The sequence below is a fragment of the Oncorhynchus nerka genome, linkage group LG4 (assembly GCF_034236695.1).
Source record: "Oncorhynchus nerka isolate Pitt River linkage group LG4, Oner_Uvic_2.0, whole genome shotgun sequence".
Classification (NCBI taxonomy): domain Eukaryota; kingdom Metazoa; phylum Chordata; class Actinopteri; order Salmoniformes; family Salmonidae; genus Oncorhynchus; species Oncorhynchus nerka.
This window is the reverse complement of record NC_088399.1, coordinates 65,024,367-65,038,927: the sequence shown is the minus strand read 5'-3', so window position 1 is coordinate 65,038,927 and position 14,561 is coordinate 65,024,367. Positions and strand designations below refer to the sequence as shown.

The 14,561-nt window shown below is 42.9% G+C and overlaps 1 protein-coding gene across 2 annotated transcripts in view; it reads left to right on the top strand.

Annotated features, from left to right (window-relative positions):
• Positions 1-14,561, top strand: part of LOC115128434 (exopolyphosphatase PRUNE1-like) — a 26,468-nt gene extending 11,907 nt beyond the window's left edge. For both annotated transcript variants that reach the window (XM_029658279.2, XM_029658278.2), the window contains exons 4-8: positions 865-1,049; positions 1,284-1,442; positions 6,005-6,099; positions 10,051-10,209; positions 10,792-14,561. In XM_029658279.2, coding sequence (XP_029514139.1) covers positions 865-1,049; positions 1,284-1,442; positions 6,005-6,099; positions 10,051-10,209; positions 10,792-11,277 — 1,084 coding nt within the window. In that variant the 3' untranslated portion in view covers positions 11,278-14,561. The remainder of the gene's footprint in view (positions 1-864; positions 1,050-1,283; positions 1,443-6,004; positions 6,100-10,050; positions 10,210-10,791) is intronic.

The window sequence follows — 14,561 nt, the reverse complement described above, 5'->3', positions numbered from 1 at the left end:
TGTTGCTGCACCTCACAGGACTGTTTCGTTTTCGTTTCACTCTCTTTGTTATTTTGTTTAGTGTTTCTGTTCTAATAAATATAACATGAACACTTACCATGCTGCGCATTGGTCCGATCCATCTTATTCCTCATCAGAAGAGGAAGACAATCATTACACACACTCTCTTTTCTGACATTCTCTCCCTTGCCATCTCTGCCTTTCTCTCACTCAGACTTTCTACCAATGATACCTACAGTATCAAATAGAATTGACAACACAGGAGAACTTTGTGGGAAAGTGCCTGATATGTGGAGGGCCAGTTTCCAAGACCCAGATTAAGAAAACGTGTTTTTTTTGTGATACTTTTTACCCATTTTTCTCCCCAATTTCATGACAGTCTTGTCTCCTCGCTGCAACTCCCCTATGGACTCGGAAGAGGCGAAGGTTGAGAGCTGTGCGTCCTTTGAAACATGACCCAGCCAAGCCACACTGCTTCTTGACACACTGCTCTCTTAACCCGGAAGCCAGCCGCTCCAATGTGTCGGAGGAAACACCGTCCAGCTGTCGATCAGAGTCAGCTTGCAGGCACTCAGCTCACCACAAGGAGTCGCTAGAGCACGATGGGACAAGGACATCCCGGCCAGCCAAACCCTCCCCTAACCCGGACGACGCTGGGCCAATTGTGCGCCGCCTCATGGGTCTCCTGGTCACAGCCGGCTGTAACACAGCCTGGGATCGAACCCGAGTCTGTAGTGACACCTCAAGCTTTGTGATGCAGTGCCTTAGACGGCTGCACCACTCGGGAGGCAGAAAACACATAGTTAAGGATATATGACACAATCTATTTCACAATATTCACTCAACTCCAACTTTTCCCCGTAGTGCCGACATTGACTTGGAGGAGGCAGTTGTGGAAGTCATTGATCACCACCACCTCGAGAGGACACCCTCTACTTCCTGTTCGGTCACCATGGAAACCGTGGGTTCCTGTGCCACCTTGGTGACAGAGTACATTCACCACAAGGCACCTGAAGTGCTAGACAGACAGGTGGCCCAATTATTATACGGTAAGTTTGCCACAGCAATAATCCTCTCATGTCCAGCATTCTGTATAACACGTGCCAAACTCCAGTACTTGAGGGTCACAGTGTCTCCAGGTCTTTAAACAATGCATACCTCAGAACTAGGCAGTGGAAATATGGCAGGAGGAATTTTGACAAAAATTGTAGTTGCGCTTGTTTGTCAATGCCAGCGGTAACCATTAGCTCAGTTCACCTATACTTGGCAGTGTGCCCACACAGGGGCCATTGTGCTGGATTGTGTCAACATGGCCCCAGAGGCGGGCAAGGTCACACCAAAGGACAGCCTTCTGGCCTGCCTACTGGAGTCGCGCTTCCCAGACCTGCCACCCAGGGGTGCCCTCTTCCAGTCCCTACAGAGCGCCAAGTTTGACATCTCAGGTAACAAAGAAAAACCTGCCATGGGAAAAGTGTTGACAGGTGGACAAAATGACACTGCCTTGTCACTTGACATTCAGGGACATAGGTTGTCATGACAATATGACATTATTATGTCAGTATTATGACACTGTTAGGACATACCATTCAAATAAAGTGTTACCCGTATTTTAAAGAGTGTTATAGAGTAAGTGTGAGATTTTACACAACGTCAAAAGAATGTTGTGGAGTGTCCATCTAGAAGTAAAAAAATAAAAATATGTCAAACCCTTTAGGTAGGAACCTCTGCTCTCTTGACCCAATGACTGGACAAAGCCATCGATCACGTGACACCATTCATTCCTATGTGCAGACTCAATAGCGCATTCAGGCGAAATGAAGTCGGTTAAGATGGCGTCTAATGGAGACATAACATGCGCAGTTTGAGCTACTCCAAGAAGAGACGTTGCAGGCTAGCTCAGCGTTGCCCCCTCTCAAGCTGAAGGCCAACCGGCGTACCGTGATATTGGTACCATGATTGTCTTCTAAGTCATGTTTTCTTTACACAAAGATTGACCATGACGATTGCCATTTTTCAATTCACTTTATTGGGGGATCCTGTTTTCTGCCAACAATTCCTGCAGTACCTCGGTCGGCCTTGGACTTTCCAGGGCTTCAATTTACATTTACATTTAAGTCATTTAGCAGACGCTCAATGAAAGGGGACAGTCATTCTCCCTTGTGTTGACCTCATTCCAGGTTTATCTTACTATGTGTTATGTTATACTGGTACTGGGTAATGTTCATGATGACGTTGACCTTAACAAGAGCCCCAGGACCAGTGGAAACAAAATAGCCCCATAACATCAAAGATCCACCACCATATTTTAAAATAGGTATTGGGTTCTTTTTTATGCGTCCTTATTTCGAAGCCATTACATACAATGTGTCAGAGATTTTTAAAAATCTAATACTTGACTGTATTTGACTACATTTACAACCCGCGTTGTGGTAATTTACCATAGAAATAGAGTGTTGTTGTTTATCACTTATACAACCAAATCAAATCAAACTTTATTTGTCACTTGTGCCGTATACAAGTGTAGACCTTACCGTGAAATGCTTACTTACAAGCCCTTAACCAACAATGCAGTTCAAGAAGAGTTAAGAAAATATTGATCAAATAAATGAGTTTAATTTTTTTATTTTTTTAAGTAACACAATAAGAATAACGAGGCTGTATACAGGGGGTACCGGTACTGAGTCAGTGTGCAGGGGGTGCAGGTTAGTCGAGGTTGTTGATAATTGTACCACAGTCTGACGTAAGGCCTGGCTCTGTGTGTGTGTGTCTGGTTAACTTCTACCATGGAGGGTTCAGAGCTGTTTGCCTTCAGAAAGGATTCACACCCCTGGACCCCCCCCCCCCCACATTTTGTTGTGTTACAGCCAGAATTTAAAATGTATTACATTATGATTGAGATTTTGTCACTGGCCTACACGCAATACCCCATAATGTCAAAGTGGAATTATGTTTTTTAAAATATTTGTACTAATTCATTAAAAATGAAAAGCTGAAATGTCTTAAGTCAATAAGTATTCAACGTCTTGGTTATGGCAAGCCTAAATAAGTTCAGTAGTACACATTTGCTTAACAAGTCACATAATAAGTTGCACGGCCTCACTCTGTGTGCAATAATAGTGTTTAACATGATTTTTAATAACTACCTCAAAAGTATCTGTAAGGTCCCTCAGTCAAGCAGTGAATTTCAAACACAGATTGAACCACAAAGACCAGTGAGGGTTTCCAATGCCTCACAAAGAAGGGCACCTATTGGTAGATTGGTAAAGAAAAGCAGACATTGAATATCCCTTTGAGGATGGTGCAGTTGTTAATTACACTTTGTATGGTAAATCAATATACCCAGTCACTACAAAGATACAAGCATCCTTCCTAACTCAGTTACCGGAGAGGAAGGAAACCGCTCAGGTGAAACCCCTCAATGGTGACTAAAACAGTTGCAGAGTTGAATGGCGATGATAGGAGAAAACGGAGAATGGATCAACAACATTGTAGTTACTCCACAATACTAACCTAATTGACAGAGTGAAAAGAAGGAAGCCTGTACAGAATATTCCAAAATATGCATCCTGTTTGCAATAAGGCACTAAAGTAATTCTGCAAAGAAATGTGGCAAAGCAATTCACTTTTTGTACTGAATACAAAGTGTTATGTTTGGGGCAAATCCATTACAACACATTACTGAGTAACTCTCTCCGTATTTTCAATCATAGTGGTAGCTAAATCATGTTATGGGTCCGCTTGTAATCGTTAATGACTGGGGGAGTTTTCAGGATAAAAAAGAAAAGGGAATAGGGCTAAGCACAGGCAAAATCCTAGAGGAAAACCTGCTTCAGTCTGCTTTGTCAATCTATGTCAAGACCTGAAATGGTTGTCTAGCAATGAACAACAACCAATTTGAGTTTGCTGAATTTTTTAAAGAATAATGGGCAAATGTTTCAGGTGCGGAAAGCTCTTAGAGACTTTCCCAGAAAGACTCAAAGCTGTAATCGCTGCCAAAGGTGCTTCTACAAAGTATTGACTCTGGGGTGCAAATACTTATGTTAATAAGAGTATTTATGTACAGTCGTGGCCAAAAGTTTTGAGAATGACACAAATATGAATTTCCACAAAGTTTGTTGCTTCAGTGTCTTTAGATATTTTTTGTCAGATGTTACTATGGAATACTGAAGTCTAATTACAAGCATTCTATGAGTGTCAAAGGCTTTTATTGACAATTACATGAAGTTGATGCGAAGAGTCAATATTTGCAGTGTTGACCCTTCTTTTTCAAGACCTCTGCTATCTGCCCTGGCATGCTGTCAATTAACTTCTGGCCCTCATCCTGACTGATGGCAGCCCATTCTTGCATAATCAATGCTTGAAATTTGTCCAAATTTGTGGATTTTTGTTTGTCCACCCGCCTCTTGAGGATTGACCACAAGTTCTCAATGGGATTAAGGTCTGGAGAGTTTCCTGGCCATGGACCCAAAATATCAATGTTTTGTTCCCTGAGCCACTTAGTTATCACTTTTGCCTTATGGCAAGGGGCTCCATCATGCTGGAAAAGGCATTGTTCGTCACCAAACTGTTCCTGGATGGTTGGGAGAAGTTGCTCTCGGAGGATGTGTTGGTACCATTCTTTATTCATGGCTGTGTTCTTAGGCAAAATTGTGAGTGAGCCCACTCCCTTGGCGGAGAAGCAACCCCACACATGAATGGCCTCAGGATGCTTTACTGTTGTCATGACACAGGACTGATGGTAGAGCTCACCTTGTCTTTTCCGGATAAGCTTTTTTACGGATGCCCCAAACAATCGGAAAGGGGATTCATCAGAGAAAATGACTTTACCCCAGTCCTCAGATGTCCAATCCCTGTACCTTTTGCAGAATATCAGTCTGTCCCTGTTGTTTTTCCTGGAGAGAAGTGGCTTCTTTGCAGCCCTTTTTGACACCAGGCCATCCTCCAAAAGTCTTCGCCTCACTGTGTGTGCAGATGCACTCAAACCTGCCTCCTGCCATTCCTGAGCAAGCTCTGTACTGGTGGTGCCCCGATCCCGCAGCTGAATCAACTTTAGGAGACGGTTCTGGCACTTGCTGGACTTTCTTGGGCGCCCTGAAACCTTCTTCAAAACAATTGAACCGCTCTCCTTGAAGTTCTTGATGATCTGATAAATGGTTGATTTAGCAGCAATATCCTTGCCTGTGAAGCCCTTTTTGTACAAAGCAATGATGACGGCACGTGTTGATGATGTCGGCACCACCCTCCTTTTGAAGGTTTCAGTCTGTTAATCGAACTCAATCAGCATGACAGAGTGATCTCCTGCCTTGTCCTCGTCAACACTCACACTTGTGTTAACGAGAGAATCACTGACATGATGTCAGCTGGTCCTTTTGTGGCAGGGCTGAAATGCAGTGGAAATGTTTTTGGGGGATTCAGTTCATTTGCATGGCAAAGAGGGACTTTGCAATTCATTGCAATTCATCTGAACACTACATTATACATAACATTATGGAGAATATGCAAATTGCCATCATACAAACTGAGGCAGCAGACTTTGTGAAAATTAATATTTGTGTCACTCTCAACCTTTGGCCACGACTGTATTTCATTTTCAGTGAATTTGTAAAAATGTCTAAAAACATGTTTTCTCTTTTTCATTGTGATGGGGTATTGTGTGTAGATGGGTGAGAGAAAAAAAACAAATATTTAATCAATTTTGAATTCTGTCAGTAAGACAACAAAATGTGGAGTAAGTCAAGGGGTACGAATCCTTTGTGAACACACTGTATATGTAGGGCCCTGTGTTTTGGTTAATCATGTCACATGACCTACATAAAAAAATAAATAAAAAATATTTAAAGGCCTCAAATAAAGGTTATAAATCAGGGCATGTGACATGATTAACCAAAACACAGGGCCAAACGTACAGTATATGATCTGCTGTAGTGCTTGTCATACAGTAGTGTCATTACCCAATTACATGCTGCCATTGTAATACTGCGTGTCCCATTGGCTTGTGTTACAGGTCTTTCTACAGAGCAGATCCTGCTGAAGGACATGAAGGCTGTCTCCGAAGGCGACCTGAGACTGGCAGTCAGCGCTGTGTACATGACACTAGATGTACGTACTGTCTAACCATGCCGATACTTGAATTAATCCACTCTGCCACCACCTTGCTTTAAACTGAGACTCAGCGATATTAGGTCACCATAAGAGCAGGTGCAGCCAGAGAGTGTGAGGCAAGGGGCTGCACTCCTCAGCACCAACACATACAGTGTTAAACATCTGCACAGGAGTTTGCATCTCTCTAATGCAGTGTGATAACTGCGTGACAACAAATGCTGACGATTGCAGCCTCTTGCTTCGCGCAGTCTTTGTTTGTGTCGGACGTTGCCTTGCTCCTCATGGTAAATGAATATTGCTGAGTCTACCTTTAACATCACCCTCTCAGCATCATACTGTGTGTCTGTGTGTGTGTGTGTGTGTGTGTGTGTGTGTGTGTGTGTGTGTGTGTGTGTGTGTGTGAACCTTTATTCCCCATTAACAGCGATGCGTTAAAATGGCCGACTTTGCCTTTGAGTAACCAACTCTTTAACGAATTTGGGTTTGCAGATGATTCCCCAAGTCATAATTCCTACTCCTTTGGGAGAATTCTATTCCACTATTAGAATCTTTCCTTTTCAGTCATACTCTTCAGTCACTCTACAATGTCACCGGTTTAGCTATCAGACTCACTTTTAATCCTGGGAGATGATCTTTTTCCATATTCTTCATTCTGACAATGGAGCCTTTGCCTCGGAGAGGTGCAACTATATGCAGTGACAGACATCTGGGAGCGAAAGTGACAGCTATATGCAACTAATGGCTCAGAGCGTATATTGTACCGTCTGATTAGCATAAACAAATGAGATCAGTAGCACAGTGTTGCTTCAGACCAGGCTAAACAATAGTGACAGGAGTCATGTCTGTTAGTTAAGAATACTCCCTGATATTTGGGTGGCCGTCATTGCTCACAGAAGACGAGGAGTTGAAAGTGGGAGTCTACTGTAGGGAATACAGACAGTTGACTCCTGGTGAGTGCACATCAAATAAGTAACTCTGTTTAACTGCAGTGCAGTTCCTCCGTCCCACTGCAAATGTATGAATTTTTACAAATGCCTTCTATTAGAGCTGGCACAGTTATTGTGTAATTGTGTAACCGACAATTATGGATAATAACTGTGAACTAACACACTTATTAATAAGAGAACATCCCTGGTCATCCCTACTGCCTCTGATCTGGAAGACTCACTAAACACATGATTCATTTGTAAATGATGTCTGAGTGCTGGAGCGTGCCCCTGGCTATCTGTAAATGATGTCTGAGTGTTGGAGCGTGCCCCTGGCTATCTGTAAAGGATGTCTGAGTGTTGGACTGTGCCCCTGGCTATCTGTAAATGATGTCTGAGTGTTGGAGCATGCCCCTGGCTATCTGTAAAGGATGTCTGAGTGTTGGAGTGTGCCCCTGGCTATCTGTAAATGATGCCTGAGTGTTGGAGTGTGCCCCTGGCTATTTGTAAATGATGTCTGAGTGTTGGAGTGTGCCCCTGGCTATCTGTAAATTATGTCTGAGTGTTGGAGTTGCCCCTGGCTATCTGTAAATTATGTCTTGAGTGTTGGAGCGTGCCCCTCGCTATCTGTAAATGATGTCTGAGTGTTGGAGTGTGCCCCTGACTATCTGTAAATGATGTCTGAGTGTTGGAGTTGCCCCTGGCTATCTGTAAATTATGTCTGAGTGTTGGAGCGTGCCCCTGGCTATCTGTAAATTATGTCTGAGTGTTGGAGTGTGCCCCTGGCTATCTGTAAATTATGTCTGAGTGTTGGAACGTGCCCCTGGCTATCTGTAAATTATGTTTGAGTGTTGGAGTGTGCCCCTGGCTATCTGTAAATTATGTCTGAGTGTTGGAGTGTGCCCCTGGCTATCTGTAAATGATGCCTGAGTGTTGGAGCGTGCCCCTGGCTATCTGTAAATGATGTCTGAGTGTTGGAGTGTGCCCCTGACTATCTGTAAATTATGTCTGAGTGTTGGAGTTGCCCCTGGCTATCTGTAAATGATGTCTGAGTGTTGGAGCGTGCCCCTGGCTATCTGTAAATGATGTCTGAGTGTTGGAGTGTGCCCCTGGCTATCTGTAAATGATGTCTGAGTGTTGGAACGTGCCCCTGGCTATCTGTAAATGATGTTTGAGTGTTGGAGTGTGCCCCTGGCTATCTGTAAATGATGTCTGAGTGTTGGAACGTGCCCCTGGCTATCTGTAAATTATGTTTGAGTGTTGGAGTGTGCCCCTGGCTATCTGTAAATGATGTCTTGAGTGTTGGAGTGTGCCCCTGGCTATCTGTAAATGATGGCTGAGTGTTGGAGCGTGCCCCTGGCTATCTGTAAATGATGGCTGAGTGTTGGAGTGTGCCCCTGGCTATCTGTAAATGATGTCTGAGTGTTGGAGCGTGCTCCTGGCTATCTGTAAATTATGTCTGAGTGTTGGAGCGTGCCCCTGGCTATCTGTAAATGATGTCTGAGTGTTGGAGCGTGCCCCTGGCTATCTGTAAATGATGTCTGAGTGTTGGAGTGTGCCCCTGGCTATCTGTAAATGATGTCTGAGTGTTGGAGTGTGCCCCTGGCTATCTGTAAATTATGTTTGAGTGTTGGAGTGTGCCCCTGGCTATCTGTAAATGATGTCTGAGTGTTGGAGCGTGCCCCTGGCTATCTGTAAATGATGTCTGAGTGTTGGAGTGTGCCCCTGGCTATCTGTAAATGATGTCTGAGTGTTGGAGTGTGCTCCTGGCTATCTGTAAATGATGTCTGAGTGTTGGAGTGTGCCCCTGGCTATCTGTAAATGATGTCTGAGTGTTGGAGCGTGCCCCTGGCTATCTGTAAATGATGTCTGAGTGTTGGAGTGTGCCCCTGGCTATCTGTAAATGATGTCTGAGTGTTGGAGCGTGCCCCTGGCTATCTTTAAATGATGTCTGAGTGTTGGAGCGTGCCCCTGGCTATCTGTAAATGATGTCTGAGTGTTGGAGTGTGCCCCTGGCTATCTGTAAATGATGTCTGAGTGTTGGAGCGTGCCCCTGGCTATCTGTAAATGATGTCTGAGTGTTGGAGTGTGCCCCTGGCTATCTGTAAATGATGTCTGAGTGTTGGAGCGTGCCCCTGGCTATCTGTAAATGATGTCTGAGTGTTGGAGTGTGCCCCTGGCTATCTGTAAATGATGTCTGAGTGTTGGAGTGTGCCCCTGGCTATCTGTAAATGATGTCTGAGTGTTGGAGCTTGCCCCTGGCTATCTGTAAATGATGTCTGTGTGTTGGAGCGTGCCCCTGGCTATCTGTAAATGATGTCTGAGTGTTGGAGCGTGCCCCTGGCTATCCGGAAATTTAAAAAGCAAGAAAATGGTGCCGTCTGGTTTGCTTAATATAAGTAATTTGAAATGATTTATATTTTTACTTTTGATACTTAATTCTATTTTATCAATTATATTTCCTTTTGATACATTTATATATTTAAAGCCAAATACTTTTCTACTTTTCTCAAGTAGTATTTTACTGGGTGATTTTCCCTTTTACTTGTGTCATTTTCTATTAAGGTATCTTTACTTTTACTCAAGTATGACAATTGGGTACTTTTGCCACCACTGGTAAGGAGGAGAAAATTAATTTGCGAAGCTTCCAAGAGGTCAAAACCATTTGTTTTTACGACAGGTGTGTCACCAAAGCTGTTGATTTCATTATGTAATGTCGTAGCTTATTTTCAAAGATGCCTTACAAGGTCAATTTGTTTTAAAAATGACAATTATGACAATAACCATGGCTATTTGCATGACAAGTAAACATGACCCAAAATGCCATAACCGACCTGGGATCAAATACTATTTGAAGTCATTTATACTGTATCTGTACTTGATTGAGCTTGCCTTTTAGAATGGAACCAAGCAAACGCTCAAAATATTTGAAAGACTTTGAATAGTATTTGAACCCATGCCTGTTTTCTATATGGTATAGTTTTGTTGTTTACTGTGGTACGTCGTCCCGTGCGTTCAACAGATGTTCCTACAGCGGAAGAGCCTACAACGGGAGCTTTGTGAGTTCTGTCACAAACATCGTTTTGGTGCGGTGGTCGCCATGACAATCTCTTTCAATGAACGCAGCGAGCCCCATCGGCAGCTGGCGGTCTACAGCTCCAGCACCCTCTATAGGGAGGAGGTATGAACTGCACTGCCATGCCAATTTATATTGATCCCTAGACCCCTACGATGTGAGATGATTTTATATTTATAGGGTTAGTAATATAATAGTAAAGATTTGATAGGGGTAGGTTTTATAATAGGTAATAGTTCCACCTAGCCCTCTAATAGACTTGGCAGAATTTACCAATTTTGTGCGGCACATTTCTGTTCCTGACCCTGAAAAGTATTTTATATAAGTTCAGTGTATTGTAAAGTGGCCATTTGAATATTGGTGTGAATCTTTCCTCCCTGTTGCTTAAATATACGTAACGAATTGGTCTACTTTGTGTGCCAACCTACCTACCTACCTTGTTAGTTTAATATTGGCCTTCAGAAACTATTCCTTGGTGTGAAAAGAAATAGTATTATTATGTGATATGAAGCATGTCTGTAAGTGAGATAAATCAAAGTATTCAATGCTGCATGTTGCTGTTATTTATTAGTGTGTTTTTCCTCTCAGGCATATGCAGGCATGACAATTTGAGATTATTAGTCCATGTTAAAACGGCAACTATGAAATAGCAATACACTTTTAAGTGTGTTTCACATTCTGCTGTAGGTGAGTCAAGCATTAGAAAAGGCCCGGAACCCCTCTCTGTGCATCTCTCCAATGAGCAGCCCCTTCAACGACATCAAGTCCTATCTCCAAGGCAATGCGCTGGCCTCCCGCAAGAAAGTGCTACCTATCCTCAAGGACTTCCTGAAGGAGTGGGACAAGAAGCAAGTGCATTGTGGGGAGACGGAGGACTTTGAGGAGCTGGACAACCACTTTGACCCCACGGGGTCGCCTGGAATCGACGGAGACTCCCGCCCCCACTGCTTCTCGGCCTCTCGGCACCACCGTCGCCGCCTGTTGGGCGCCGAGGACTCTGGGATGGAGGAAGACTTCCAGGTGCCGGCCACACCCATGAACAGTCTGGTGGAGGGCTGTCCACTGGACGCCGGCCTGCCCCAGATCAGCGCGGAAGCCATTTTGGAGAAGTTCAGCTGCATGGTAGGGGAAGCAGGGGGTAATAAAGATGTCAGCTGGCCAGGTGATCAATAACCTTCTGTTGATGCCTTTAAATCCTAGTGCCCCTGGCTCTCTGTCCGCGTGCACTGCAACCCAACCAAAAGACTATAAGGAGTGTTCAAACTCAGAAGCATATCAATCAATTGTATGTTTCATAAGGGACATCTCATAGCGGATTATAATGACAATCCAAGGGGCCATGTACAGTAACTCACTCACTGGTTATATAGCAATCCAAGGTTTTCTATCAGCAGCTCCGGTGATTGACTGGAAACAGGGTTGTGTTCAGGAGGAACAAAACCGCCCAAAACGGAGTGAAGCAGGGAGGTACCATCTTAATTTATCTAATAAGAAATGCTTGTTTTTGTTTTCCGTTGCAAAACGTTTTGCTACGGTGTGCCCAAATGAACACAACCCTGGACTGCCGTAGCCATCAAACTGATCACCAACTTCTTATGGATGCTTTACTCAAGTCAGGACTAACAACACCATTACGAAGGATAGGACATCCTTCTAAAATGACTGGCAAACCGGATGAAAAAAGCATGACTTGTACCTTCGAAGACTCCAGACAACAATGAAGGTTCAATTGTGTTTTCTCTCTGTATCCCATCTGAGTACATGGGACTGCCTCATTGGTTAGTGCCATCTCCAAGTGTAGGGGGAGTAGATTGGACATTTGGAGAATACATGATGGACTAATGTAATGAATCTTTGAAAGGCCTATTTCAATGTCACAGGCATTTGAGTGAAGCTTTATTTTGAGGAGAATATTGCCCTGGATAATGACTTTATCCATTTTTGCAGCATGTGTTTCAGTAGTCCTGGTCATTGAAAACTGCAGAGTTTGCTGTTTTTTAGTGCAACTTATCTATGTACAGCTTCAGTAAGGAGTTTTTGTGCTGATGATTGAGCACGTGATATCTACTGGCATGTGTGTGCGAGCGCGTGTGTGTCTGTCTGTCTGTGTGTGTCTGGAGTTCTTGGTTAGCGTGATGTCATGATGACATTATCATCAGGGTTGTTTCAGTCCATAGTTCTCCTCATTGTCGGTATCCATCTGGAAAATAACGAAGAGAGAGAGGTGGAGAGATACATACCAGATGCCGGATGCAACTCTGCTGTTCATTCATGCATATGAACTGCCTGCCCCCAGTCAGATCTCGAAAATTGCAGGTTTCCTTTTTTTTCTTTTTAGTCATGAATCTTGTTCTGGAGGCAGCTCTGCAGAGTGGTCACTAGCTGGCACAGCCACAAAGTCATACCTAACCTTAACCCTAATCACACTGCTAACCCAAATGCATAAACCTAAACTTAAATTAAGATCAAAACCCTTTTTGTTTTCATGAATTTGTACAATATAGACATTTTTGAGTGTGAGGCTGGCCCATCTACCGGAAATCACATAGTTTTGCCTCAAGGACAAGACTCATCCCAATAAATGTTTACCTGTGCTAAATTCTCTCTCTCTCTCTCTCTCTCTCTCTCTCTCTCTCTCTCTCTCTCTCTCTCTCTCTCTCTCTCTCTCTCTCTCTCTCTCACAGGTTTTTCTGAGATTTAGATCTCAAAGCTACTTCAGCTGCCCAAATATACACAAATCTTATGTGGAATTTATCGTCTAGTTTATCGTCTAGATTTATTTAGGGATTACCATTGATTATGTCATCCTAATGAAATCATAACATTTTGAGAACAAATGAAGTGATGCAGAGGTTGACTTCATGCATACAATTTTGCGCTGAATTTTGTTGGGCATGTTATTCCTGCATTACAAAAAACAGTGATACGTTTCTATTAATACCCCCCTTTGTATTTTTGAGTTACCAGACATTTGCCTGTTCCCAGATCTGTTTGTGCTCTTGCCAACTCTTATCATCAGAGTTGACTATACAGCATCAACAGATCTGGGCTACTGATGAATTGCTCTGATGATGGTATCTGATCTGGAATCTGTGTCGCATACCCCAGAGAGCCTTGTGGCGGTTCATTTGAGGAAACATTACTGCATTAGTGCAGATGTCTGCTTCATTAGCTGTCGGTAGTTGGGCCCGAGGAGTAGGTTTGAACTTACTGTACCACAGAGATGTGCATACACCCCTAGGAAAACCCACATACAGATGAATGCATAGACACAAACACATTAGACAGTGGCCTGATTCCATTTCAGTCACTAGTCTCTTCCTTTAGCTCTACCATTTCAGTGTTCCCAGATCACAAGGATTCGATAGGTCTAAGTAAGTGATAAGATGATGGTTCCTACCTTGTTCGATAGGGTATGTGAAGGTTCTACCATACACTCACCTATCCAGTCCTTTTGCATCGTGGAACTTCAAACTCTGAGAATAATGGAGGGCAGCACAGACTAAATTGGAATCCTGCTAGTCTAGCTGGAACTTCAGCTTTGTTAGAATTCCCAGATTTGATTTAATATGTCTTTGACCGCAGAAAACATCTGAGAATGTTGACTAGCCCTGTGCTGAACCATTTAATGAAGATATTAAATGAAGATAGCATAGTTGATTATACCACTTGATTATATAAATCAACCATGTAGTTTCATTGATTTATTCTCTACATCACAGCGAGAAGGTGTGTTCTGTCACATAGTTTATAGTAAAAGAATATGTTGTGTCTAGGCTAGAATGGTATTGATAGTGAGTTTTCTATTAAACATACTCTGAAAGATGATTATATTGAGCCTCAGGTATTAAGGATTTGGCAATGCTTGGCTTGTAAAAAAATCCCTTGTGCTAATTATGTTTTGTCCTTCTTCTTTATCTCCAAATATACTTTTTGTTGAAATGTTTCATGGGAAATGTAGCTTATGTGGTGGACAGTGTAATGGCTCAGTGACTCTGCAGTTTCATGTGAACACTAAAACGAGTTTGTTTCTCCCACACCATTTGTCATGATTACATGTTTTAGTAAACACTCTTGTCACTGCGGTGTTCTAATTTTCCCAGGCCTTTAATTAAGGTTGGAAATGTTAGCTTGCTGGACTTGTTTAGCTTCTCAACAGGTTGAATGACAACAAGTAATTGACAATGTTGTTTCTTTAACCCAAACTGGTTCCCTTTTTCAGTTTCTCACGGCTTTAATCCAAAGATGCCCTCCTCAACCCCTCTACATGCAGTTCCTTTCAGTAGTTTTGTGAATTGTATGCAGGACAATCGGGATACAACTTATCTTTTATTCAAGTACGCAATGTGAAAAAAGTGTTTGCTATGTGGTTTCTGAATGCGAAACCACATGTATGACAAGATTATAAGAGAAAATGTTCAACTATGCACTTCTATTAAAAAAAAAATGGATTTGAA